General features: G+C 53.5%; 1 protein-coding gene across 38 annotated transcripts in view; it reads right to left on the bottom strand.

The window, feature by feature from the left end:
- Positions 1 to 7,013: 7,013 nt before the first annotated feature.
- The window catches only part of TNS1 (tensin 1), a 248,954-nt gene continuing 229,512 nt past the window's right edge, over positions 7,014 to 26,455 (bottom strand). For all 38 annotated transcript variants that reach the window (XM_086340655.1, XM_086340672.1, XM_086340664.1 and 35 more), the window contains 11 exons: positions 25,970 to 26,168; positions 21,573 to 22,639; positions 18,705 to 18,791; positions 17,511 to 17,642; positions 16,985 to 17,077; positions 15,976 to 16,053; positions 13,886 to 13,957; positions 13,464 to 13,632; positions 12,687 to 12,755; positions 12,153 to 12,185; positions 7,014 to 8,908 (listed from right to left, as the gene is read on the bottom strand). In XM_086340655.1, coding sequence (XP_086196781.1) covers positions 8,764 to 8,908; positions 12,153 to 12,185; positions 12,687 to 12,755; positions 13,464 to 13,632; positions 13,886 to 13,957; positions 15,976 to 16,053; positions 16,985 to 17,077; positions 17,511 to 17,642; positions 18,705 to 18,791; positions 21,573 to 22,639; positions 25,970 to 26,168 — 2,144 coding nt within the window. In that variant the 3' untranslated portion in view covers positions 7,014 to 8,763. The remainder of the gene's footprint in view (positions 8,909 to 12,152; positions 12,186 to 12,686; positions 12,756 to 13,463; positions 13,633 to 13,885; positions 13,958 to 15,975; positions 16,054 to 16,984; positions 17,078 to 17,510; positions 17,643 to 18,704; positions 18,792 to 21,572; positions 22,640 to 25,969; positions 26,169 to 26,455) is intronic.

The following is a 26,455-nucleotide window of genomic DNA, read 5'->3' as shown; positions in this document are numbered from 1 at the left end:
GGGCCAAGTCTATTAAGTGTGTGTGTGTGTGTGTGTTCCTACACTTACTGTCGGTGTTTTTAGAAGCAGTGTATCCTTTCCACATTTTGAAATGTTTAGAAACTGTTGAGACTAATAGTCATTTTCACCAATTAATGAGGGAACTCTAGTTCTTGAAAAGGAGGCCGACTTTGATCTGGGCTTGCCCAATGGCTAAGTGGCAAAGAATCTGTCTATAGTGCAGGAGCCATGGGAGACACGGGTTGGATCCCTGGGTTGGGAAGATCCCCTGGAGGAGGGCGTGACAACCCACTCCAGTATTCTTGCCTGAAGAATCCCATTGACAGAGGAACCTGGCAGGGTACCAGCAAGGAGGAACTCCAGGGCTCCTGGAGTTCGATTCTCCAAGCCCTTCCCTCCCCATCATTGTCTGTCTATGGGCCCTAGAGGGCACATTCCCTCCAGAGACTGGCCCTTAGGAGGGTTGGGAACAGCCCAGCCTGGGTGCAGGGGAGGGATGTTTGGATGGCATTCTGCCCCAAGGAGGAGGGATGTGGGGAAGGGCTGACCGTGCGAAGCCCACGTCCATCCAGGGGGTCCTCTCCCCACTCTGCTCTCCCCCCGCCAACCCATCTCCAGTGCACACACACCTGCCGTGGAAGAGTCCACCGAAGGAGTGCTGCCTGTAGAATTCCTGGGGAGAGATGGAAGACCCCAGTGCCCCTGCTGGACCTCAGACCAATTGACTCACCCTCTGGGGGGGACCCAGGCTTTGCTCCTTTTCAGCCCAGTCTGACACTGAGTGCGAGACTCCTCACCTTCAGTCCCCAGCCCCACTCCCTGCCCCTCCTGCCCTCCCCTCAGCTGATATTCCTGGCCCTTCCCGGGTCATACTCTGCTAACTCCCTGCACCGTCTGCTGCAACAGGAGTTCCTGCTCACCAGGGCTGGGCCTCACCCCAAAGAGGGCCCCGTCTCTGCAGGGACTCCAGAATCCCATCAGCAGGGCAGGCCCAGGGTGAGGCCTAGGGTGATTCAGCCCTGTGGAGACCCAAACAGGAGCACTGCAGTCCTGACGTTTCAGGAGGTGCCGAGGCAAGGCCTGGGCTCTGTGTCTCAGGCCCTGGGGTCGTTCCCAGCTGATACCAGCTGACCGATCACACAGTCCCAGCTGTGTGGTGCTCGGACTTCAGTGGCTGTGCAGGCTTCCTGGGGGTCTTCTTAACATGAAGATTCTGGTTCGCAGGTCTGAGGTGGGACTAAGAGCTCCCACCCTTCTAATAAGCTCCCAGCCGATGCTTAGGCTGACAGAGCGTGGGCTACACTTTTTACAAGAAATGAGATTTTTAGAATTCTGCTCCATGTTGCATGGCAGCCTGGATGGGAGGGGGGTTTGGGGGAGAGGGGATACATGTATTTGCATGGCTGAGTCCCTTGGCTGTTCACTTGAAACTATCACAACATTGTGAATCAGCTATCCCGATACAAAATAAAAAGTTCCCCAAAAAATTAAAAATTAAAAAAAAAAGCGAGAAAGTCCTTTAGGTTTTCCATGTACTAAGGTGGGTCATGAGCAGCCACCTCCCCACCCCTCGCTCAGCTGCAGCCCTTTGCCGTCCTCAGGGGCACCAGGAGCACAGCTGGCCCCACCCTGGCTCACCGTTTAGTTCCCTCCGAGCCAGGCTAGCTCAGCCAGGTGCACAAGCCTGGTTCTCATCCCCTGTACCAGGCCCAGCCTCAGGCACCCACATGGCTCCACAGCTGGGTAGCATCAGGGGGTGCCCTCCACCACACACCAGGAGCCCTGGGCCACTCCCTGGGGAGCCACCGCAACTGCCCAGCCCTTGACCTCCTCCTGCCTGAGCAGTGCCATCAGTCTGCTCTCCTGCCTGCCCATTGCTCATCAGCCCATCTTTTCCGTCTTTTCCTTCTGATGAGAACCCTGAGCAGAGGAAGAGGTGTGAGCCAGGAAGTCAGCTCCCTGGGTTCTTAACCTGGCTCTGCCACTTGGCAATGTTATGGTTTCGTGCATTCTCTGAACCCCCGTGAACCTGTTTCTTTCTCTGTAAAGTGAAGACAAGGACACAGCCCTTATCTCACTGGGTGTGTGCCCGTGAGAAATACACACAGTGCTCAGCACTTCGCAGGTGTGCTAAATGCTGGCCGTCCCCAGTAGTGACAAGCATCAGCTCTGCCCAGTTAGAAGCTACGTGACCTCTCGCAGCCTCAGTTTCCTTGTTTGGCGTGCAAGTGTGACAACTCCTGCCACGTGGGTCCTTTGGGAAGATGAGACAGAATGAAGCCTAGCGCAGGGTAGGGGTGCAGTGCATGCTAATCCCCTGTCACAGGTGGAGTATCTGTGTGCCCACGTGTCCTCGACCCTGAGAGCGGCAGTTCTCGAAGTCTAGTCTGGGACCTCAGGGATTCCCTGAGACCCTTTCAGAGGTGTTGTAAAGTCAAAACTATCAAAGGTAATTTCTACTTGTCTTTTTCACTCTCCTTTTCCCACGAGTGTATGGTGGAGTTTTCCAGGGGAGCGAACATGTAATATCACAACACAGGGAGTACAGGAGTAGATAGGAGAGTCCAGCTGGCTTCTGCTAAGCCAGGCATGAAAGAGGCTTTTCAGAAATGCTAAACAGTGTCTTCCTTCTCACTCACTCCTTTTAGTTTTAGAGAATATCATTTTTCATAAAAATGTTGTTTATGGGAACATGTGGTGAGTTTAATATTGCTGTGGAAGTGAATAAACATTTTTAAATGTTTTCAGTTTTAACTCATAATATGGCAACTATAGAAAGAGATAACCCATGTGAACAAAAGTTCTTTGAGGTCCTCAGTGATTTTTTAAAAATTGTTTGTTCATTTATTTATGGCCTCACTGGCTCTTCACTGCTGCACACGGGCTTTCTCTAGTTGCAAAGCGGGAACTACTCTCTAGCTGCAGTGAGTGAGATTCTCATTGCAGTGGCTTCTCCTGTGGCAGAACACAGGCTCTAAGGCACGTGGGCTCAGTAGGCATATGGGCTTAGTTACCCCACAGCATGTGGAATCTTCCTGGACCAGGAACCGAACCTGTGTCTCCTGCATTGGCAGGTGGATTCTTGACCAGTGAGCCACCAGGGAAGTCCTCCTCAGTAATATTTTTAAATGTAAAGGAGTCCTTAGACCACAGAGTTTGAAAAGGCTGCCATGTGCTGGCCACATGGGGTCTCAGCACACACTCGCCCAAATCAGCTCATCCGAGCTCAAATCAACTCAACAGGGACCTACAGTTGATGTTCTGTATGAGTCTCTGAGATCTCCCAAGGAGCGCTGCACTGTGCTAGCATGCCACACTGCAAACCTTCTGAATTGCAGAGAATTGACCCAGGACCACAAGGCTGGGTGTCCAAGTGAGACACACACCTGCTATCTAATTGGCAGCCAGAGCTTTTCCTAGCAGCCTCTGTTCCTGCATCCTCTGATCAACCTCGCCCCTTCAGGGACCAGCCCCGCCCCGTTCCCAGCCCCAGTGGTTCAGAAGGCGCCACAGACAGTCACATGACTCAGACCCAGCGGAGAGGTTGGTTCAGAACCCAGTGACCCAGAACTACGTGACCCAATCAGGGTCTATCAGAGCCAGTGAGCATTTGTCCCAAGTTGTCGTTGAAAACACCAGGAGAAAAGAGCTCTCTTTTCACTGGTAGGATGAAAGCCTGGGGCCTCGAGGGGCCATATTCTAGAGCATCTGATGGTACCACCCCTGAGATAGAGGTTGCCTGAGAATTAAGCCAAATTTGGAAACAAATTCCTGCTCCTACCATTTGAGCACCTGGATTCAGCTGTGCTTGGACTTCTTGGTCATGTGTGCCGGCTGACACCTTTTTTCCCTTAAATCAGTTTGAGTTGAGTTTCTCTTCTAGCTGAGAGTCTGAAAAACTCATTGTAATCAGACCCAAGACCTGGCTGGTGGGGAAGTTTTGGGAGAACTTGGGGTGAGTCGTCCCCCAGCAGCATCCCTGAAGCCCACCACAGGCCCGGAGCCTGAGTGGGACACTCTTTTGCCCACTGGAAGCGCAACAGAGCCCCTTTCCCAACAACAGAGCTAGTTAACAACACACAGATTTTTCTTTCACTTTATCATTTATAAAGCCATACAATGGATCGCAAAGAGAGCAGCTGTACAGGAGTGAAACAGCTTCAGTGTACAATACATTCATATCCAGGATAAGTAGCGTACATCAGGGTTTATACAAGGTGACAGAGGTTACAGGCACAAAGATACAAAATAGAAAGTATATTTCCATCTATATAAATACACAGCCAGGGGAATGGGAGGATGCTGGGTTTTTCCCGCAGAGGGTCTGGGAGGCAGGGGCAGGAGTGGGGGTAAGAAATTCCTTACATCTGTTTTGAATGGCATGTCAGAGAGGAGAGAGGTGGGGAACCAGCATGCCCGCACACACATGCTCTCTCTCACACAGACACGAACCACACGTGGGCACACAGGAGAGTCTCCGGCTGCTGAACACTGATTAGAAACGAAAGTGGGCTGTCCTTCTACAATCAACCTTGCCGCTGGAAAGCACCCAGGTGTGGGAAGTAGACAGAGGCCCTCCAACATTTCGGCAATCTGAGGACAGAGGAGCACTGCTGTGTGGCTGATCCCCTTCGCCACTGACACTGAGATTCCCCCGGTCGGGGGACCCTGCAAGCCTCACCTCCGGATTCCTCTCGCCACTGGGTGGTAGTGAACTTGACATCCCATTGCCCACCACCTCCAACCCAACTCCTAAGTTCCCTAAAGAGACAAGCAAAATACGCGCACACACACACACCCACACTTGCACACGCGCGCACACACTTTCTGTGTTACCACTGGCCAGGGCACTCCAGTCTCAGTATGCCGGGGCCTGGACCCGGGTGAAGAGTGGCCCCAGGATGCTGTCCACCCCAGCCTCTCCCAGGACCCCAAGGGTGGGGAGATGTAGAGGCAGCAGGATGCCTTTAGAAAAGACATTGGCCCCCTTGATTCGCCCAGACTCTGAAGCCGGAAAAGACCAAAGCAGGGGGGAGTGCCCAGGAGGCAGAGCTGGTGGCACTGCAGGAAAGGGGACCAGAGACAGCAGTCTAGGTACAGACTTGTCCACAGACCCCTGGGTGGTGTGGGGGGTCTGCCCAACCTCTGCTCAGCCCATCTGAGTGGGCAGAAGAATGCCCACCTCATCTCCCTCCTGGGACCCCCTTTCAGAGAATCACATCTGTTCCGCCAGCTCCCCCTTATAGTCACGCAACCACGGGGCCCCCACCCCTATCCTGTCCGTCTCCGACACACACAGGGATCCCTCTAAACCCTGCCAGGGGAGAAGGAATCCTGGCAGTCCACAAGCATCTGGAACTACTATGGGGTCAAAGGGCCTTTCCCAAATCTAGGACACAAAGTCTTTGTCCCTGGAACACCTGGCTGGAGGAGGGGCAGCCAGAACACCACGATCGCAGGGCAGGGGCATCGCTCACCCCTGGGGCTCCATCCAGCAGCTTCCTTCCTCCCCACTTCCCCTCTGAGGTCACCTCTCCCCTGTTCCCATGCCCAGTCCTCCCCTCAGGCTCCAGCTGGGAAGGGCCACCTGAACCTGGCTGGGCCTCTGTCCCTGCTGAATGGGAGGGCTGTCACTTCCCTGCCCCACCCCCTCCCCCACCAGATACCATACAGGGCAGCTACTGCGAGGCCCCAAATGCCTCAGAGGCCTGGCTGCACAGCAAGATGCAGGCTGGGCCTGGGGCTGCAGCCCGAGCCTGCCTGGGGTCTCTGTCCCTGCCTCCCATGCTGACTAGGGCCTCCTGCCTACGCCTCCCAGCCCCTTTCCCATCCCCCGCTCCCCAGCCCACTTTCAAGACCAGAAGGGGCACTCTCCTGGCTGACAAACAGATTCAACAATAAACAACAGCAAGGAAGATTGAGGGGGAGGAGTGGGGAGAAAAAAGGATAAACATTTACACAATAATAACAATAATCATTAAAAGTGCTTTCTTTTAAAGGAAATCTTTGGCAAGAACATACTGCAATGCTATGGTGTGTGTGTGTGTGTGCGTGCGTGTTGTGTGCACGTGTGCAGGGTGCATGGGCCTAACCTGTGAGACATGGAGGGTTACAGTGTCTTCCCAAGTGCTGTCTGACCCACAGATGAGACTGCGGTGGAGACTGGGGTAACCCTTCCCCATCGTTCTTCTGACGGGCCACATGCTAGGAAACTGGCTCCTTCCAGAAGCCTGTGGGGCAGGGGGTGGATCGGCTTTCCAGCATCTCCTGGGGCCTTCCCAGAGTCGCACACGGTCAGGCCCGAGTGGGGTGGGGTCTGGCTGGTCGTGCCTGGTGGTGGGCTGCTGGTGGGCGGTGGAAAAGCATGTGTGAGGGGTCTGACGCTCCGCCCGGCCATCCAGACCAGGAGGAAAGAGTCCCCGGGCAGTCCAGTGGGAGATTTACAAAGGAAGTAGGTGGGAATATCTTCTGTCTGGGAAGAGAGTTGGGGTTAGGTAGGGAATGAAAGGGGAAATTGGGGTGTCTGGCTTGAAGGCCTCAGGAGGAGGAGCCCCTGGGATGAAACTCGGTCACCAGGAACAAGGTTTCCATCTTTGGAAAGTGGGGGAGGGGGCTGCTCCCCACCATCTTCAGACACTCTCCTTTCCGACTCCCTGAAACAGAACGTCCACACAGATACAGCTTCTTGGAAAAGAAAAACTACAAGACGCACACGTCACCCACGCCCACCACGCACACCCGTGTCCCTGCAGGCTCACGCACCTGCCCTTGCAGGGCCCGCAAGGAGGCGGGCAGCGCCCCCGGCATCTCTGGGGTCTGACAGCCGGGCCTGGGCTTGCCAAAAATGAGAAGGGATGAAGGGGGTGAAACGCGTGCACCCCTCTCCGCTGAGCCCCCATCAGAGTCTAGGGAAGGCCAAGGCCTGGTCAAGGAGATCCCCGATTGCTCCAAGGATGAAGGCCCTGACCTTTCAGGCTTTGCTTAGAGTACAGAGAGGGACGGGGATCAGATTATGCTGGGGAGGTAACAAAGCAGTATGGGAAAATAATAAATACTTCTTGTCAATTTGCCTATTCTTTTTTTTTTTTAACCTTTTCTTATATTTTATTAGCTTACAGATTCTGTCAGTATGTCTCACATATATATTATATATATTTATATATCAGTACAGTGCCTCTCTCTAGGGAACCCAGAGGCTTAAGAAGCTACTCAAGGATGGAATCCTGGTGGATTTTTCCATCCGGCTTAGAGAGCTTGGGTGGTGGTCAGGGGGTCCCCAGTTGCCCAGCTGGACTCTCGGCCCTTTGACCTAAATGTGTGCCTTCTGCCCTCTGGTCCACGGCAGCTGGGCTTTGGGAGAGAAACAAGGGAGAAGGGTGGGGAGCAAGGCTTTGGTATCAGAGCAGGCCATGTGGTATGCAGCGAGCAGCCCCCAGAGCTCTGGCCAGCTCCCCTGGACAGCCCAGCAAAATCAGACCCCTAAACCCTTACAGAGAGGGCACAGGAACTACAGGGGTCTTCCGCGGGTCTCGCCAAGCAGGGCTTCTAGAAGCAGGTCCCGGGATGAGCCCCAACATGGGGACCCCACAGGACAGGGCAGGGCAGGGCAGGGCAGGAAGGCTCGCTCTCCAGCATCCTAATGGCATCCTGAACACGGGGCACATCTGAGAATGGCTGATCTGGGGCACGAAAGAGAAGAAGGGGCTGAGGACTGGGAGCGATGGGAGCCCCCTGCCTGCCCCGAGGCTGGGCCATACGCCTCGGGAAAGGCTCCCCGAGCTGGGCAGCCATCCTTCCTGAGGGGTCTTTTCTCCAAAGCCCTGGACACATCTGTCCTCATCTTCTCAAACCAATGCCCCAGCCTCCAGGTGCCGGCAGGTCAGGAGGAATGCTGCAGGGTGGCCAGCCCCACTCCGTGGGGGTCTCTGCTGAGAAGGGGCTGGCGGCCCCGAAGGCTGTTAGAGCAGGTCCAGGGACCAGGAAAGTCCATGATCTACAATGCTGGGTGCCCCTGGGGAAGGGGACTTATGCCCCCTCCTTGCTGCCCTGTCACCCCATCCCCAGCTCTTTCTTTCTTTGGATGGTGTGCACATGTGTGTGCAAACACAGGGGAAAAGTATACCTTTTATAATTCTAGCTGAGAGGCAAAGAAACCAGTGAGTGAGGATGTGGGTGTGGCCATATATACACCCCATAAACACACCCACAAACTGTACATCGGAGGCAGAGCAAAGAGACCTTAGGTGCCTGGGGTCTGAGATACTTTCAGAAGCAACAGTTCTGCCGCTGGATGTCCCATGCGGGCTCTTTTTGGTTTGGTGATCTACCCCAGAGGTGGCCAGAGAAAGATTTTCCACGGGATTTCTCCTTGTAAAGCAGTTGGGTTAGGGAGGAAGAGCTTTTCCATTTTCATTCAAAATGTGGGTCTCCAAGGAGATCAGTCCTGTCTCCCCCAAGGAGCTCCATCAGAGGGTGGAGGGGGACTCTGGTGGACCTGGTGAGTTTTGGAGGCTCTGGGGGTTTCGCAGTATCCATCTCCCCAGGGGAATCTGAGTTATTCTCCTCCATCTCTTTCTTTCTTCCTCTCTCTCTCCCCCTCCCCACTCAATTCACTTCCCTCTCCCCACATGACACTTTCTTCTCTCCTTCTCCAAAATGGCCCAAAGTCCTCCTTCTAGATTCAAGGATGGTCAGGATTTATGGGTCCCCTCCCCACATGCCCCATCCCCACTGCCCTGGCCCTGGGCAAGGGGTGGCGGGGGCTCATCTCTTCTGGCCGGCACTCAGCATGACCTTGGAGACAAAGCTGACGATGGCGGAGGCCGGCTGGTTGGGGTCAAGCTCAGCAAAGAGGTGGCAGGCGTTGTCCGTGGCGCTGCCCTGTTTCCGGGCCACAAAACCGAAGAGCCTGCAGGGGCAGGAGACAGGTAACAGGTGTGAGTGGGGAGCGGGAGGAGCCCCAGGCCTTGGAGAGGCACCCCGGGGAGCAGGCTCCTCCCTGCTCCCTTCCCCGTCTTTCCCCACCTCCCCAAGCCCTGGGCACTGAGGGTGATGCACACAAGAAACCCTCTCTTCCCTTCACCAGCAAGGGAACCAGCACTGGAGATGGCATGTCACTTGTTCAGGGTCAGCAGAAATTCCCTGGCCGGGGGTAGGCGAGGAGAAGGAGGAGGCGCTGGAGGCAAACGAGCAACAAGACCAGACAGCAAGAGGTGGGGATGACGCCAAAAATAAAACGGAACATTCCTAAACCGGCTTCTCCTCGCCCGTCCCTGCCACACCCCTGGCCGACTGTTCTTACACACAACACATAAACAAAACACCATCTGCCTGTCAGAGGGCTCGTCCTCAGACACCAGAGGGTCAGGGAGACCAAAGGACGAGAGGCCACTGTCCCCCACCACATACACACACACGTACACACACACACACATTTCTCCTGTGCTCTGGAGGATGGGAAGGGGGCGGGACCCCACACCTGTTCCCCAACCCCGATTCCCCACACTAGGACTGGAGTGACCGAGCATTCTCTCTTTGCAAAACAGAGTTAAAAATACGAGCGCAGAGAACAGAATGTGAGCTCAAGTCCCCTCCCAGTAGGCACATTGCTAATTAGAGCTGGATGGGGAAATCAGGACAGCTGGGGATTCCAATGGAAACCCCTCGCCCAGGACTGGACACAGCAGCTAAAATTAGCCAGGCTGGGTCTGGTTTGCCATCCCGTGCACACATGCGTGTGTACACACACACACACATACACACACAGGGGGCTTCCCACAGCTTTGCTCTTCCCAAATGTGTTTCAGGGGATGAATCAACCCAATCAGCTCAGAGGCCTGGGGTGACCATCTGCACAGGAGGCGGGGAAGGTTAGGCCTGTGGACCACACCCAGAGTCCCTTCCCAGCCTTGCAGGGGTGAGGGGGTGGGGGCGCTCCTCGGCGCAGTAGAGGGAGACGAGGGCAGAGGGCTCCGAGCTGCCGCATGACAGCGAGCCAACCCCAGCTCGCTTCTGCCAAGATGAGAGCCCGTCAACCTCTTTGGCCTGAACACTGCCCACCTGCCCTCCCTGGTGTTTATTTCAGCTCCATAGGTCCCTGGGCCAACTCAACTGTAGCCCAAGCTCTTTCTCTGCTTGGAGGAGTGGATGCAGGCAAGAAACCTCAGCCCCAAAGGCAGAGAGGGGCATGACAAGCACCCAAGAGGAAGCACCTCCTTAAATTTGGGGCCCGAGGCATCTCTCTGGCCTCACCCTGGTCCAGCCCTGAGCTCTCCTGGGCCTCAGCAAGGGTGAGTCATAAGGAAGCTCCACACAAAACCTGCTTTTAAATAAAGAATTTCCAGACCTGGGACCAACCTGCTTCAGCCCCTGACCCATCTCCCACTCGCAGGGCCCAGCGGTGAGTAAGGATAAGACCCTTCAAACAGAGAGCTCTGGCCTCCTTACTGGCAGAAGGGACTCAGAGACCCTAATAACTCTGTGAGTCTCAGAGGCGGCTGAGACAGAAGGGAGGCAAGCTTCGAGAGGAACTGGACACCGGGGCCTCCTGCAGCTGTATGCGACCATGGGCCAGGAGAGGTCTCCTCCATCCCTCACGGCCCCTCTGGACACCCCCAGAGGGAGATTCATCGTGCCAATGCTGGTCAGTTCTACTCAGTTGGACCATGGCGGCCTCACTGGGCCTCCTCCTCACTCTCCATCTCTCTGCCTCCATCTTTTCATTTCTTTCTTTATGCAGTAGACACAGTCCTGCACTCAGGAGCTTGCAGTCTGGTGGCTTCCCTTTCCCATCCCCATGAAAGCAGCTCTCTCCTACCCACTGCACCCATTTCTACCCGTCTTATAAGACCTGTTTTTAAATACAGGTTCCTTCCCCAGGTGGCGCTGGTGGTAAAATAACCCATCTGCCAATACAGGAGGCAGGAGATGTAAGAGACATGAGTTCAGTCCCTGGGTTGGGAAGATCCCCTGGAGGCAGGCATGGCAACCCACTCCAGTATTCTTGCTGGAGAATCCCATGGACAGAGGAAGCTGGCAGGGTACACTCCATAGGGTCTCACAGAGTCGGACACAATCAAGCTACTAACACTTTTCCCCAAGTCTCTCCCTGCCTGGAAGCACTCTGCCTCATGATACCACAGATGTGAGCCGTCCCCTCCTGACATGCCTCATTCAGCAGTGGTTGTAGTTTTCTTTTTTTTTAACAGTGAAAGTTTCCTTTCTCCAAAGCCAATCTTATATGAAGTCTGGATATGTAAAGGTGACAACAGTATTTATGGCTATAAATGTAACAATTCAACAGCATAACATGGACCGATGATAAAATCGATCAGAAAAAACGGGGCTGTCTGGATATGCCTGACAAAGCGCAAGGTGGAATTACAGACCTCAGTGAGCCTTACGTCAGCTTTAGTAGCCAGCTTATTCCCATGCTTTGTTTTGTTTTACTGAGAAAAACTGATTCATGCTGATAAATAACCGTAAATCACAGCAGGATTTTTCCTCCCTTCAAGCAGCCCAGTTACACCCAAGGAACCTAGAGCTCCTTGGAACACAGTTTGAAAATTGCCGCAGCACCTTAGCCCATTTATACACTTCTCTCATCTACCGTGCCAACGTCAGGCACCCAAGGGCAGAGCCAGCCTCCTGGTTGGTCTGAATTTTCCAAGGGCTGAGTTCCCTGGAAACACTTACAAATGCTGAAATGGATGGGAAATTAACCAAAGGGCCACAAGGCCATCCCTGGAATTCTGGAAGGAATTCAGACCTCCCGGACTTGTGTGGTCCCATGAGGAGGCCTAGTCCACCAGGAAAGCAGGAATGGGAGTTAAGGAAGCCAGGATTGTGGAAGAAAAGATTGTTTAAACAACCCCTGCCCCACTGCCATCACCTCCCAATAAAACTCTGGGTTTTCGATTCCCTTCCTCAGCCCCTGCTGGTCTGGTTCTGGGAGCAGGACGGGGACAAGGCGGGAGGCTGGGCCTTCAGCCCCAGGCAGGAGGTCACAGACCTGGCTGCCTGGGCCAACTTTTCTCCAGAGCCACCTTTTGCTTGCCCCCTGGTCCTGGAGTTTAACCTGCTCCCACACCCACCTCCCCCTGAGCCAGGGAGCATAACAACCTGCCAGCCGGGTGGGGAAGAAGGACACTTACTTAGCAGGGGCACCTCCCTCCGTCTTTGTCCACCTAGGGAGAGAATGAGGACACAGTGTAAACCACCACTTCCCCCTCAGAGCCCAGCCCCAGCGCCCAGACCCCTGGGGAAGACAGAGCCAAGGTGCCTGGGACCAGGGTCCCTAAAGACAACACAGAGGGAGGGTGTTCACAGTGGAGGGATGGAGCGAGCACTGTGGCCTGCTTCCCAGGGAGCTGTCCCCAGCATGCAGAGGGAAGCGGCTTCAAGTCAGAGGGGTGAAAGCAGGCATTTGAGTCCTCAGGAGGGGCTTTAAATTTGTGGGGGAAAATGCTAAAAGATGCCAACACAGCCACACGACTCACGGTCCCACAGACATGGGCAGATCTCCAAATTGAGCCAAGAATGCACACCCTTACACTTGCAGCACACACATGAGTGCATACACACACATGTGCACACACTCACACATGCACACACACACATGGATGCACACACACAGACTTCCAGGGTTGGAGAGATGTCTGGGAGGGCAGGTGTCCACAGAGACTTACTTCCTCTCCTGTGGATCCAGGTCACAGAAGGTCACGGTGTTGAGGGGGTAGTGCCGCCTGAAGAAAAGCCTGTGGCACACACATCAGATAAACAGTAAGCGCTGAAGTGACTGCTCTTCCCCGCCCCCCACCGCAGGCCAGCCACCACCTGTGGCTGTCACAGGTCAACACAACCTCTCCCTGATGAGCACGATGGCCTGGGCTACTCCCGTTGGGGACATAAAGCAATGCACAGGGACAGAGAGATGTGTCATAGAAACGTGTCTCAAATGCTAGAGACTAGGAAAAGAAGGAAGAAACTGGCCTTGAGGAATGAGAAATGGGGAGACCCTAGAGGAGGAAGAAAAGGACCTGGGGAAAAAAACATGAGAGAAAGGGTCTCTGCTCCAGAAAGCAGAGACTTTTACCAGTTGTGTTTATAGCTATATGGCCAATGCAGGCATGTTTATAGAAGGAAGGAAGAATGGATGAATAAATGGATGAACAGATGGATAGATAGATGGGGGAGACGAATGAAGGGAAAAAATGGGTGGGGAAGATGGATGGAGGATGAATGGATGCAGGAATGGATAGATCAATTAGTGAGTGGGTGAGCAAGCGGATGGATGGGTGGGCAGGTAGATGGATGGGTGAATGAGTGGATGGATAAGTGGATGGATGGGTGGTTAGATGGGCAGAAGGGATGAATCAGCTGGTGAGCAGGTTGATACATGTATGGATAGATGGGTCACAAGGCAGTGGGGTTGCCCAGCACAGAAGCAAGTAGAAGAGTCTTACTTTCTCTGGTTGTCAGTCAGTGTAATTCCCTGGGCAGAAACTTTGAAGTGAACGATGGTGGCAGCTGGTGTGGGGTCAGCAGCCAGGGTCTCAGAAATGGCTTTGGAGATGGCCTGTGGCCCAGTGAGGGACTCCATGTCCACAGAGTTGACGAAGAGCACGTTGCAGGCTGGGGAAAAAACCCACCCAAGGAGGAGTCACAGGGGCCAAAGTGGGTGGGGGCCATCCCCAGGTCCTCTTTTCAAGGAGGAGGCAGCAGATGAATTTCAGGCCAGCCTTGGACCAAGGCATCACACACAGAAATGTGGACTGCCTGGTGACCTCTGGGTCTAGGAGAGACATCCAGCCTGCACGTGCAGGAGGGTCCAGGGCCAGGGGGAGCAAAGGTCTGGGCAGGGATCCCATCTGGGGTGCCCACTCACCTGCCCCTTGCTTCAGCAGGTCACTGGTTGAGTTGGCAGGGCCCGAGCTATCTTTCGATTCATCTGTGGGGTCTGAGACAAAAATTTAATTCAGCTGGTAATTAAAACCCCAGAGCTGGAAAGAAGCACAGGGTTGGCCAGGCCTCAGGCTAGCTCTGCAAATACTTCCGCAACAGATACTGCTTCTCAAAACCAGCCCTGCCAGTCGGCACGTGTGTCCAGTGTGAACGTGCAGCAATTGCTCTAAGAATTCAGTACCCTGGTTGGGAGCTCTGGGGTCCCACAGAACCAGGGTCAGGCAATTATCAGCTATCTACAAAACAGAGGTGAAGATGAGAATACCCACTCACTGGGTTTTTCAGATGCTCCATCAACGGTGTTAGTCCCTAATTAACAAAAAGCAAGCCTTCAAGTGGCCATTAATATGGTTGCTTTGCATCAACATGTCTCTGTGTATACTAGTAAACACTCTAATTCATTAAACCATAAGGCAGCACAACTATAATTTCAACAGTAATAAGAACTGAATACGGTGGTGCTAGTGGTAAAGAACCTGCCTGCCAATGCAGGAGGCATAAGAGATGGGAGTTCAATCCCTGGGTTGGGAAGATCCCCTGGAGGAGGGCATGACAACCCACTCCAGTATTCTTGCCTGGAGAATCCCATGCACAGAGGAGCCTGGTGGGCTACAGTCCATAGGGCTGCAAAGAGTCCAAGACAACTGAAGCAACTTAGCAAGCAATTTATGCCGGCATTTCCTAGACTTTGGTATACAGGTTTGTTAAAACATGCATTTCTGGGCCCCACTCCAGAGTTTCTAATTAGCTGGGGCTCGAGAATATCTACATTTTTAACAATCTCCCAGGGGTGCTGATGCTGCTTCTCTGTGGACCATATTATGAGAACCACTGGTTTATATGATGTAAATAAATAGCAGTTATATAATTGTTAAGTTACTTTGGTAAATTCCTTAGAAATACAATTTAATTAGTGTCTAAATCATGTGTTTAATAGGGCTATTTAAATAATACTTGAACTTTTAAGTTAATAACAGTAGTCAATTATCATTAATAATTCAATGAATTTGGATTCAATACACAGAAATTGCCAAATAATATTGGAGATTTTAAGTGTGGACATAACCCCAGGAGCTCCAAGAGAGACTGAAAGCAAATCCCAGGCACAATTCTGAATATTCCATTACTGGACAGAGAGCATGGGGAGAAGACACCCCAGTTACTGGTTCCTGGAGCTCAAGTTCATGACCAGGCATATTCCTTTCCCCTCGTGGGAGCCCCACGTACCTGGGGCTGCATGAAGGAAGCCTGTGTCGTTGAAGAGTTTGGGGTGTCCATCGGCCCTCCTCCGAGGATGAGGCACCTCTCTGAGAGAAACTAAAAGTCTCCTTCGGCGGCCCCAGTGTCGCTCAAATTCTCGCCCTGTATGTCTGGAGGCTCTTGGGTTCCATGTTTACTTCCCACAGTCAAGAGAGCTGGCTCCTCCCATCAGCCCCACGTCCCTCCTGGCCATGCAAACCAGAAACTTCAGGGACATCTTGGGCTTCCTGTTTCCTTCCCAAGCCACACACAGTGCAGCCACCTCTTCCTCTAAGTGATCCCTCGAGTGTACGTTTCCGTCTCCACTCAGACACCTGGACGCCCCATGTTCTACCTCTGCCCTCCCCTCCCCCTTCCTCGGCCCTGCCCACTGATGCCCATCTCCTCTGCCCATCTCCTCCGCCAAACACGGTCCTCCCCCGACGGCTGTTTCCTGCTTCTAGCACCTCCCCTGGGATGAGGCTTACTTCTGAGGACACAGGGATGAATTCTTAAAACCTCCAGAGAAGTTTCCAGAACAATCTGGCAAGTCAGTTATGTATGTTTCTGGAATTAAGCTTTTAAGTGAACTTTCTCTTCTTTTTTTTATTAGAAAAAATAAAGCAGAGAGTGGTTTCGAGTTTCCCCAGATTGGCAGCATGACCCGTTTCCTCCAAGCCTGGCCCACGTTCTGGAGCAGCTGGCTGGGGGCTGAGACGCAGAGGAGGCCAGCGCAAGGGTGCGCTTGGAGGGCGAGGAGTCTCAGGTTCCTACCTCGGTTTGGAATGACCAGCTTGCAGGGCAGGGCCAGCGGGATGATGGAGTGCTGGTAGACCAGGGCAGACAGAGATCCTGCAGAGAGAGACAGCCCCGCAGCGGCAGTGTTATTGGGAGCAGGTCGCAGGCACTGTGGATCAGCCCACCCACCCCACCCCACCATCCATAATCCTCTACTTCTTTACTACCTCTCCCTCATCCCACCCACAAAGCTGAAACTTCACTCTCTCTTGGTTAGCAAGATCCAAGGGGGAAGATTCTAAAGGCTCACTCTGGGCATCAGAAGGGTCAGCTTTCCTTTATTGACAGCTACACCCAGCATCCCTCCTACATCCCTCCCGCTGCCAGGGCCCCTCTCAGGAGAGTGTAGCAGAAGTGTCAGAGGATGGTGGGATCAAATCCACACTCAGGAACTTACAAGAGGTGTGTCCCTGGTAAGTCTAACTCCGACGAACCTCAGTTTCCTCGTGTGTGAAATGGGACCATGACACCTACCACACAGGATGGTCAGGAGACCAGAAGTGGTATAAAGTACCTAAGGTGGATTTCAGCTTCCAAGGTGGCACTAGTGGTAAAGAACCCGCCTGCCAGTGCAGGAGACATAAGTGACGCAGGTTCAATCCCTGGGTCGGGAAGATCCCCTGGAGGGCGTGGCAGCCCACTCCAGTATTCTTGCCTGGAGAATCCCATAGAGAGAAGAGCCTGACAGGCTACAGTCCATGGGGTCGCAAAGAGTTGGACACAACTGAAGCGACTTAGCACGCATCGTGGCTTTCACATGGCAGCCTTTGTTATAGTTGTTATTCCACTGATCACAGTAACAGGTCCCCGTGGGGCAGGACAAAAACAGAAAGGAATTTGGCAGAGTGAAGGTACCACGGTACAGAGGAAGGGAGTCACAGTGCATTTCCCTGCTGCGTCTATGACAAGGGTGACAAGACAGAAGCTGCAGCAGGGAAGCCGGGACAGGCCTGAGACAGTGGGGACAGAGGCAAGGATGGCTCACCGAAGTTTGGCTCATTGGGGCAGCCCTTGAGCTTGACTCCTCTGGGGCCAGTCTCTATCAGGAAATGCCTCACGAGCTCGTGGGTCATGTCCCCTGGGACAAAGAGAAAGAAATGCAGATAGGTCACTGCTCACGGCATCCCCCCTACCACCTGCCAGCACCACTTCCCAACTTCTCCAGTGAGTGAGGCTGTGATGGAGAAAGGTTCACAGCGATAATATGGCCAGAGCCCTGGGATGGAGAGATCACCACTGCCAGCCCGCCTCTCAAGGAAACTCAGTCACAGGGTTCCAGTCATCTTGCTCCCCTGTTCTCTGACCCCGGTCATCACCAAGCTCAAGACCCATCTTTCTGAAGAGTCCGACTAGCAGGGACCAGCTCCCATGAGAACTAGAAGACCTGCACACCCCATCCTACCAGCGCCCCTGCCCACATCCCTACCCCCAACTCTGGTCCTTCTAACCGATCAGGATCTAAAGAGACTGCAGGGACCCCCTGGTCCTGAGCCCCGCTGGATAAGCTTTACCTTTTTTATTCTGCTGCATGATGGTCGGAGGGGGCGAAGACACCTTCATGGCCAGCCCATAGGCTCCTCGGAAGGAGTGGCTGTCACGGATGATGAAAGCCCCTGGCTCCTGGTCCTTAAGGAGGGCGATGGCTAAATCAGGAGAGAAGAGGAAATGAGAAACTGATGCACTGGTCTCACCAATTCAGTGGACATGAACTTGGGCAAACTCTGGGAGATGGTAAGGGACAGGGAGGCTAGTGTGCTGCAGTCCATGGGTTGCAAAGTGACTGAACAACAACAACTTCACTTAAGTCTTATCAGGCCTCAAATCTCATTCTTTCTCAGATGAGAGGAGAGTCCCTAAAGTTAAAATGTAAACACTCCTAGGGGTCCTCCTACACTAGAGTCAGCAAAATTTTTCTGTAAAGAGCCAGACAGTCAATATTTCAGGCTTTGCAGGCCATGCAGTGTTGGCTGCAACTATTCATGGCTGCCATCATAGCACAAAAGCAGCCCAGACAGTGAGTAATCAGATAGATGGGGCTTCCCTAATGACTCAGCAGGTAACGAATCCGCTTGCAACACAGGAGATGCTGGTTCGATCCCTGGGTCAGGAAGATCCCATGGAGGAGGAAATGGCAACCCATTCCAGGATTCTGGCCTGGAAAATCCCATGGACAAAGGAGCCTAGCAGGCTACAGTCCATAGGGTTGCAAAGAGTCTGACATGACTGAGTGACTGAGCATACAACGTTGCAAGAAAACTGTTTATGGAAACAAGCAGCAGCCCGGATCTGACCCGTGGCTAGAAGTCACCCTGCCCTACATCTGCACAGACTTTTCACTGGAGCTGATGCCTCTCATCTCCATCTCCACAGCCCCAACTGTTTTTCTATAAAATGTGCAGAAATCTCCCACAGCATGCAGATGGAGGTTCCATATGATCTCAGCCAGACTTTTCATTTTGCCCTGGAAAATCAAGACTTTGCCGCTTTTAAGGAACTAGCTACAACCACAGCTCCTGCTCCCTGCCCTTGGCCTTGGGAAGGTGCCTCCTACTGTCTAACCTTGGGGCCAGTTCCTCTCTGTGACCAACACCTACTGCAGAGAGGAGTGAGTCTGCTTATATCCCTTGCCCAGGGAAGACAAGATGGGCAGCAGCCAGTGTGACCTCGGATGGATCCCAGGACCTTCAGTATCGCCCAACACTCACCCTGTTCTCTGGAGATCTCAGGCTTGTACCAATACTTGGAAGTGTCTTGGACAAACTTCACTTTAGCCCGCGTCTCAGGACTGTTGTCTAAAGAAAAAGAGGACTGGAGGTGTTATGAGTCTCCATCTCTGTCCCCCCAAAAAGATATGTTAGAATCCTAACCCCCAGGACCTGTGAAGGGAACTTTATTTGGAAATAGTCTTTGCAGATGTAACCAAGTTAAGACGCAGTCATGCCAGATTAGAGTGGACCCCAATCCAATATGACTTATGTCCTAATAAAAAAAGAGGAAGGGAGACAAAGGGGAGAGCATCATGGGAAGATGGAGGAAGAGACTGGGGAGACGTGTCTGCAAGCCAACGGACCCCAAGACTGCCACCCACCATGAGGAGCAAAGAGAAAAGCCTGGAACAGAGTCTCCCTCAGGGTCTCCAGATGGAGCCAGTCCTGCCAACACCTTGACTTTAGACTTCCCAGCTCAGCTACACTGACAGAATCAACTTGTGCTGTCTTAAGTCACCAAGTTTGTGGTCCTCTGTCATGGCTGACCTAGGAAACTAACACAGGAAGATGATCTGCTCAGACTTCGTCAGAGCATTGCTGGAAGGGGCCTCGAGCTGCTTTCTCATCCTCCCCCATCTCCCAACAACCACTGTGGGTCACACAGCTGTCCTCCTGCTGAAAAGCCTGAACAGCATCTTCCCCCAGCCAGTGACAGTCCTACTCCAGCCCACCTTGCCCTTTCTCTAGAACAGTCAGACTAAATCCTTCCTGAAGCTTCTCTCCCACCTTTTAATCCCTTTCTCCATGGGCTCAATTTCTCCACTTCATCATAAAAACTTTGAGGATGAGAGCAAAAAAACACATTTCTGTCCACTTTCCCCAAGCCCCTCCTCACTCCCCATATGGAAAATCTCATTTAGAACAAAATGATCACTCCTGTCCTGCCTGGGATAAACAGAGGAAGGGTTGGCCTGGAACTAAGAAGCTGTCTACCGAGTGTCACGCACCCCACTTCTCTGGTAGACATTTCCCACACCAGACCCTTTGCAGACTACAGATGCTTTCGTAGGATGTTCTGGGGAGAGAGCATCGTATCCAACTGCTTAACTTTACAAGTGAGGAATGTGAGGTTCCTGGAAGGGAAGCGACTTGCCCAAGTCACACAGATGGTCCTTAAAAGGCTTTTGTTAGATGTTTCCAGGTAAGAAGACACAACAGCCAGTTCAGGTCAGCTACATCGTATCTTCCTGGCTGGGAATAAGGACATGTGGGACTCTCACCAACCTCTTCCTTCATTTTCTGACAGCAAAGAAAACAAAAAGGAGGATGGGGGGAAGAGGGGAAAAAAGGAATATTCCAGATCTGTAGGTTTCCTCTCCTTTCTCTAGGGAGGGGCTGAAGCAGAGGACCCTGTGCTCACAGTGCTATAAAAAGTTCAGGGCACAGACCAGAGATGAGAGCTGGGCTGTGTGTCCCGTCAATTTACCTTGTTATTTACATTCTGTTAGGCTTCTGGGATCTGTCTCTGGAGGACAGCAGGGGGAAGGTCAGCTCCTTTTCCTGGCAGCTGTGCACAGAGCAGGGCCTCTGGGCTAGGCAGCTGGGCCCCACAGCTCTGCAAGCTGCATCTCTCTGCTCCAGAGTCCCAGGCCCCAGGGCTGCTGCTGCCTGTCTAATGAGCTGTCAGAGGCGGCTGCAGCCCCATGTGCCTTCCTGTGTTGACTCCCATGGCTATTTTAAGCAAGGAAGATGGTGGGAAACAGGAAATGTCCCAACTACTAGAAGTTTTGCATCCTCCAAGAACTGGGGCTGGGAACCAGATGTCTCTGGTGGGCAGCAGGAAGCGAGGTCGTGCAGTGTCACTTGGCAGGCTCAGGGCAGGACCTGGGAGTGACACGGAGACTCTGGGCAGCTGGGCCCATCCCAGGCTGCCTGCTGCATTCTACATCTTCCTCGAATGCCCCAGGACTCTGGGGTCACTCTGGACAAAGTCAGATTGGAGATCTGGCTGAAAAGATGCAGATCAGCTGAAGCCTTGACCTTTTCATTTAGATAACAGGCCCTCTAAGTGGCGGCTAAAGATGCCCAGTTCTGGTGATAAGTGAAGAATTCAGTGTGTAAACCTGCGTGGGCTTCTGTTAAGCCGAGCTGGTAGAAATGAGACTCCAGTAAAAATGCTTAACCCTTGGCCTTTTCCCATATCTCATCTGGCTGCCAGATCTATTATTAGTGATGTGTGCAAAGTGGGGATCAAACGGCGGGAACAGTGCTATGGGCTGGCAAAAAGTGGGGTGGGGGGCAGGTGGTCCAGGCTTGGAAGCCATATTTTCAAGGATACACTAAATTACAGAAACTATCAAGACAAGGCAGTAAGACAGCTCCAATCAGGTTTTAAGAGCACATGTTTTAGGGTCATAAGGGTCTGGATGCTAAACCATTTATTAACTGTGGGACCCTGGACAAATGATTGAACCTCTCCAAGCCTCACTTTGCTCATGTGTAAAATGGAGGTACTGACACCCACTTTGCTAGGGGGCCATGAAAACTGACAAGATAGACCATGGCTCAGAGCCTGGCACAGAGCGTGTGTTCAGCAAGGGGTGCGGCTGTGAAGATGCTGATGATAATGGGAACAGCAGGCCATCACAGGCATCGTCACATCCACATCCCTGCCCCCACAGCTGCCAGACTACAGCACATCTGCTCTGAGCACAGCTCCAACTCCACTAACACACCTGAGGACCCGAAGTCAGTGACCCACCCAAGGCTATCTGCCAAGGAGACGTCAGAACAGAGATGGGGACAGAGCGCCTGACTGGCGGGCGTCATCTGCCAGCAAGAGAGGTGGAGGGGAAGGAGGCGCACCTGGCATGGAGTACTTGGAGAAGTCGGGCAGAGTGTGGGAGAAGGAGACGGTGCTGCCCCCGCTGGGACTGGACATGCCACTGGCGACCGGCGAGGAGGACACCTTCCCGTTGACGGTGGCGTAGTTGGGGAGGCTGCCCGCTCGGTCGCCCATGGACATCCTCCGCTTCTCCGGCAAGGCCGGGGTGGGGCTCCCTTGTCGGAAAGCTGCCGAATCAGGCGACGGGGAGGTGGCGGGGCTGCTCAGGCCAGGGTAGTAGGCGGGGGACACAGGGAAGGAGGGCGTGGAAGGAGCCTGGTAGCCTGAGGCGCTGCTCTGCCGGGACAGCGTGGGTCTCCGGTCCTCAGGGGTGGAGTAGCCACCATAGGGCACGTGCCGGTCCAAGCTGGGGCTGCCGGGAACCACAGATCCAGACCCTCCCAAGTGACGGCCCAGGCTGGGGCTTCCGGGGCTGGCTACTGCATTGCTATGGAGATTGGAGGCCAGGGTGCCTTGGTGGGCCCCGGGGTGCCGGCCCAAGCTGGGGCTCCCGGGAGCGGTGACCACATTGCCATGGAGGTTGGAAACCTGGTGGGCCCCAGGGTGGCGACCCAGACTGGGGCTTCCCGGAGTGGTTGCTGCACTGCTCTGGGGGCTGGAGCCCGTGTTACCATGGAAACCGGTTCCCAGTGGACCCATCACCTGGCGGTGGCTCAAACTGGGGCTGCTGGGGGCAGCCAGGCTGGGGTTCACAGCCCGACGGCCAAAGCCAGGGCTCGGGGGTGTGTTGGTGCCCACTGTCCTGTGCCGTGCCTGGGGGCTCCCAGGCACTGTGTGGACACCGGCCACACTGAACTGAGACCGGGCCTGGCCTTCTGGGGAGCTGAACTGCTGCAGTGAGTAGTCGGGGCTGCTGTAGCTGCTGCCTGCAGTTGGGAGAGGAGAAGAGCTCTGGTAGTTTCTCTGAGCCAAAGGACTTGGCTGGCCCAGGCTACCGGAGCGGAAGCCAGAATCCAGCAGAGGCTGGGTAGGTGTTCGTGCGCCCTGGTCGCTGCTCTCCCCGGATGGGAAACTCCCCACTGAAGTGCTAGAGAGAGAGAGAGAGACATGGGCAGGTCGGATGTCAGCAGGTGGCATTTAATGAAGGACAGGCTTTCAGTGAAGCTTCAGCCCTCCCTTCAACCACTTTGTTGTCCAGTCATTCAGTCATATCTGACTGTTTGTGACCGCATGGACTGCAGCATGCCAGGCTTCCCTGTCCTTAGCTCCTCTCACATGAACAGAAAAGTCAAGGCTTTTGAACGTCACCCTACATTCAAGATGTCAGAAGATGAAACTCAGACTCAGAGAGGTTAAGCAATAGGCTCACAGCCACACAGCTCACAAAAGACCAGGATCTCAACTCAGCAGTGCCAGATTCCAAAGCCCTCGTACCCTCAAGCATCACACTGACTGCTCAACCACAAGTCAGAGCAAGATCTCTGCTATCAAAACTGAAGGAGGCTGTCCTGTTGCCCCTTCCAGCACCATAGAAACTGAACACTGGAAAGGGAGTTAAACCACTTGGGCCCTGGTCCTCCTGGAAGCATCTTCCCCTGACTCACTTTCCCCAGGTGAGTTGACATTTACACGCTGAGAGTGTAACTGAGCATCCATTCCTGGGTAGCTCAAAAAAAAAAAACAAAGATGAAGAAGTCTCATAGCAGGAGATTTCAGCTCATTATAGGATCTGCTTTCTAGTCATTGGATCTGGTCACTAATGGAGCAGGGTGCATTACATGGCATTGAGACTCCCATCATTAGGAGCGTTTAAGCAGAGGCTGACCAGCCTCTTAATCTGAATGCTGTGGAGGAAACTTCCTCCACTGGGAGGTTAGATTAGATGAGCTCAGAAGTCACTCTCAATTCTAAGACTGATGAAATTCAGTTCAGAGGGCACTGTACCTGGGAGAATGGCCACAAAGGTTTTCCTCTGAAATTAAGTACAAGTCCATACAGGAGTACAGGAAATGGCCTGTAAGTTTGGGAAACCTGGATTCTGTTTTTTAAAGTTTTCTCAATTGATATTTTCAAACTGTGGTGCTGGAGAAGACTCTTGAGAGTCCCTTGGACTGCAAGGAGATCAAACCAGTCAATCCTAAAGGAAATCAACCCTGAATATTCATTGGAAAGACTGATGATGAAGCTGAAGCGCCAATACTTTGGCCACCTGATGCAAAGAGCTAACTCATTGGAAAAGACCCTGATGCTGGGAAAGATTGAGGGCAGGAGGAGAAGTGGGTGACAAAGGATAAGATGGTTGGATGACATCACTGATTCCATAGACAGGAATTTGAGCTAACTCTGGGGGATGGTGAAGGACTGGGAAGCCTGGCGTGCTCCAGTCCATGGGGTCACAAAGAATCAGACATGACTTAGCAACTGAACAACAACACAGAAAATGAGGCAGGTGGGTTAGATGGCTCTGATTCCTTCCAGACCCAAACTTCCTCAGTGACATGGCAGCAGAGACAAAGGTTCTCAGGGACCGTGCACAAACATTTGGTGCAGGGAGGCAGCAGGCAGGCTCGCACAAGGAGCCCTTGGGTGGGGGCTGACAGTGGGGCAGCAGGGTGGAAGGGTCCTGACATAAGCTGATGCACCAAAGCCTGCAGCCGCAGACTAGAAGGAGTTTGGAGGCTGGCAGGCCCCACCCTGGGTTGGCTCAGTTAAGCTCAGGTCCCCAGGGTGATGTGAGGTGGGAGGGCCAGGCAAGAGCCAAGGGCAGGGAGAAGGTTAGGGCCAGGCCAGGACAAAGTCTACCACACATCCCAGAAGAGGCCAGAATGAAACACCACTTCGGTACAGAATAACCTGGATTCTGAGAAAATGGGGGGAGGGAGGAGATGGGGACACGGAAATGGCGTTTTGGGTGATTAATCCTGGAGGCTTCCTGAATCTTACTGTGGGAGGAATTTGAGTGAGAAAAAGTGAAAACTCCCTAATGTCAGGACTTCTTGGATATCAGCAAGGGGGGCGAGAGGTGAGGAAACTCTCCTCTCCTTTAAAAGAAGAATGTAGCTCCTGCCCAGAGGCAGACCTTTCCCCAAGTGGAGCCCTTAAGAGGCTGGGGAGGGGGCCAGGTGGACTCGGGGTGTGTGCTTGGTTTGAAGTTTCAGATTCTTAGAGTCCAGAAGAAAATTGCCTCTGCTCACCCGAACCTCCCGCCCCAACCTGGGTCGGGGAGCACACGGCTGGATAGTTTCTGGACTTGTGGGGACCCAGTCTGAGAAGGGGAGTGGACGTAGGAAGGGATGGTTGGGGAAGACGCCCCTACTGGGGGGTGGAATTCTGGCTGGTGCAGGCCTCCTCCCCACCTGGCACCCTGTGCCCTACCTGGGCTCATCTCAGAGTCCCTCTCCTATGTCATCTTCCTGTCTTCCCATTATAAAGCCTATGCCCCACCCCGCCAGTCGAACAGCTTCTCACTGCACCCCAAACACAGGAGCCTCCCTTTCTGGGGTCCTCTCTGTCTGACTCCATAAAATGTCAGCCGCCCATCCACCAAGACATCCCTCCTCTAACCCCACAGTGACCTGACCCCCAGACCCCACGCCCAATACCTCCACGCCCAAGTCCTGTCCTTGCTGTGCTGTGAAGGCCCTCTCCCTCCCCTTCACCTTTCAACCCCTGCTCATCCTCTGGCCTTAGCACAAATACTTCCCGGACTTCCAGCCCCCAGAGACCCTCTCTGCAGACTAAGCCAGAAATAACGGCCTCTTGCTCAGAGCTCTTTGCTTACACCTCTGCTTTGAGCACCTCTAACTGCTGCTCTGTGATGGGGGGATGGGGGGTAGGATAGAGATGTGGACTCTGGAGCCAGACACCTTTGGTCCAAATCCTATTTCTGCTACTGTTTAGCTGTAGGACCTTGAATAAACTACTTTAATCTCTCTCTGCCTCAGTTTCCTCTTCTGAGAAGTGGGACTACTACTACTACTTACCTCGTAGGATAGCTGTGAAGTTTAAATAGAAAGCACTTAGCAAAACGCCTGGCAAATGGGAAGCACTCACAACATAGTAACTATACTTGTTCGATTTTAAATTTGGGGAAAGGAGGCTTCCTTGGCGGTCCAGTGGTCACAACTCCACACTTCCACTGCAGGGGGCACAGATGTGATCTCTGGGGAAGTAAGGCTCCCACATGCCGCATGGTGCAGCCAATAAATAAATAAAAACAAAAGTAATACATCTGAGGGAAGAACTGTGCCTGGTTCATCTTCATACTCTCCCCGGGGAGTTGGCACTCAAGGGGTGCTCTTGCCATGCACCCCAATGAGATGGCACCCTGGATGTGACTTCTGCCCGTCCATGCCCTAATCAGATCCAGGAGGCCTCATCCATGCTGCCCCGGGCCTGGATTCTCCTCCCCACTTACCTGTCAGCACTGAGGATGGGGCTGCTGGTGGAGAGGGGGCTAGGGGAGACAAAGGAGCCTCCCAGGGTCCCAATCCTCAGGGGTGTCTCATGGCCATACGCCTGCGCAGCTGGGGCGCTAAAGCTCTTGGGCTCAGGTTCCTGAGTCCGGGGCCCAGCCACCGCCGTTCGTACCACCGACTCCACGTAGCTCCGGGGCTCTAGAAGGGGCGAGGGGACAAGGACTGAGCATGGATCCAGGGGATGCAATGTGGACCCCACCCAACCTGTGGGAACCGGCCTCCCCAGAGCCTGTGAGGGAAATCCCAAAAGGACAGCCAAGCAGACAAGGGGCACGTCTCTAGGGCTCCTGCCTGCCCAGGTCCATCCTTTTTCCAGCATCATGGACAAGCCATGAGAGCCCCCAAAGAACCTTTAACTAGAGCCTTGTTCTGAGAAGCTTCCCAGAAAGGGACCCCAGAATACAGCCATCACAGAGTCCTCCTTC

The sequence above is a fragment of the Bos grunniens genome, chromosome 2, assembly GCF_055505025.1.
Source record: "Bos grunniens cultivar Pamir isolate PY7600 chromosome 2, Bosgru_T2T1.0, whole genome shotgun sequence".
Taxonomy (NCBI): Eukaryota; Metazoa; Chordata; class Mammalia; order Artiodactyla; family Bovidae; genus Bos; species Bos grunniens.
Note: the sequence above shows the minus strand (reverse complement) of the source record. Positions and strands in the feature narration are given on the sequence as shown.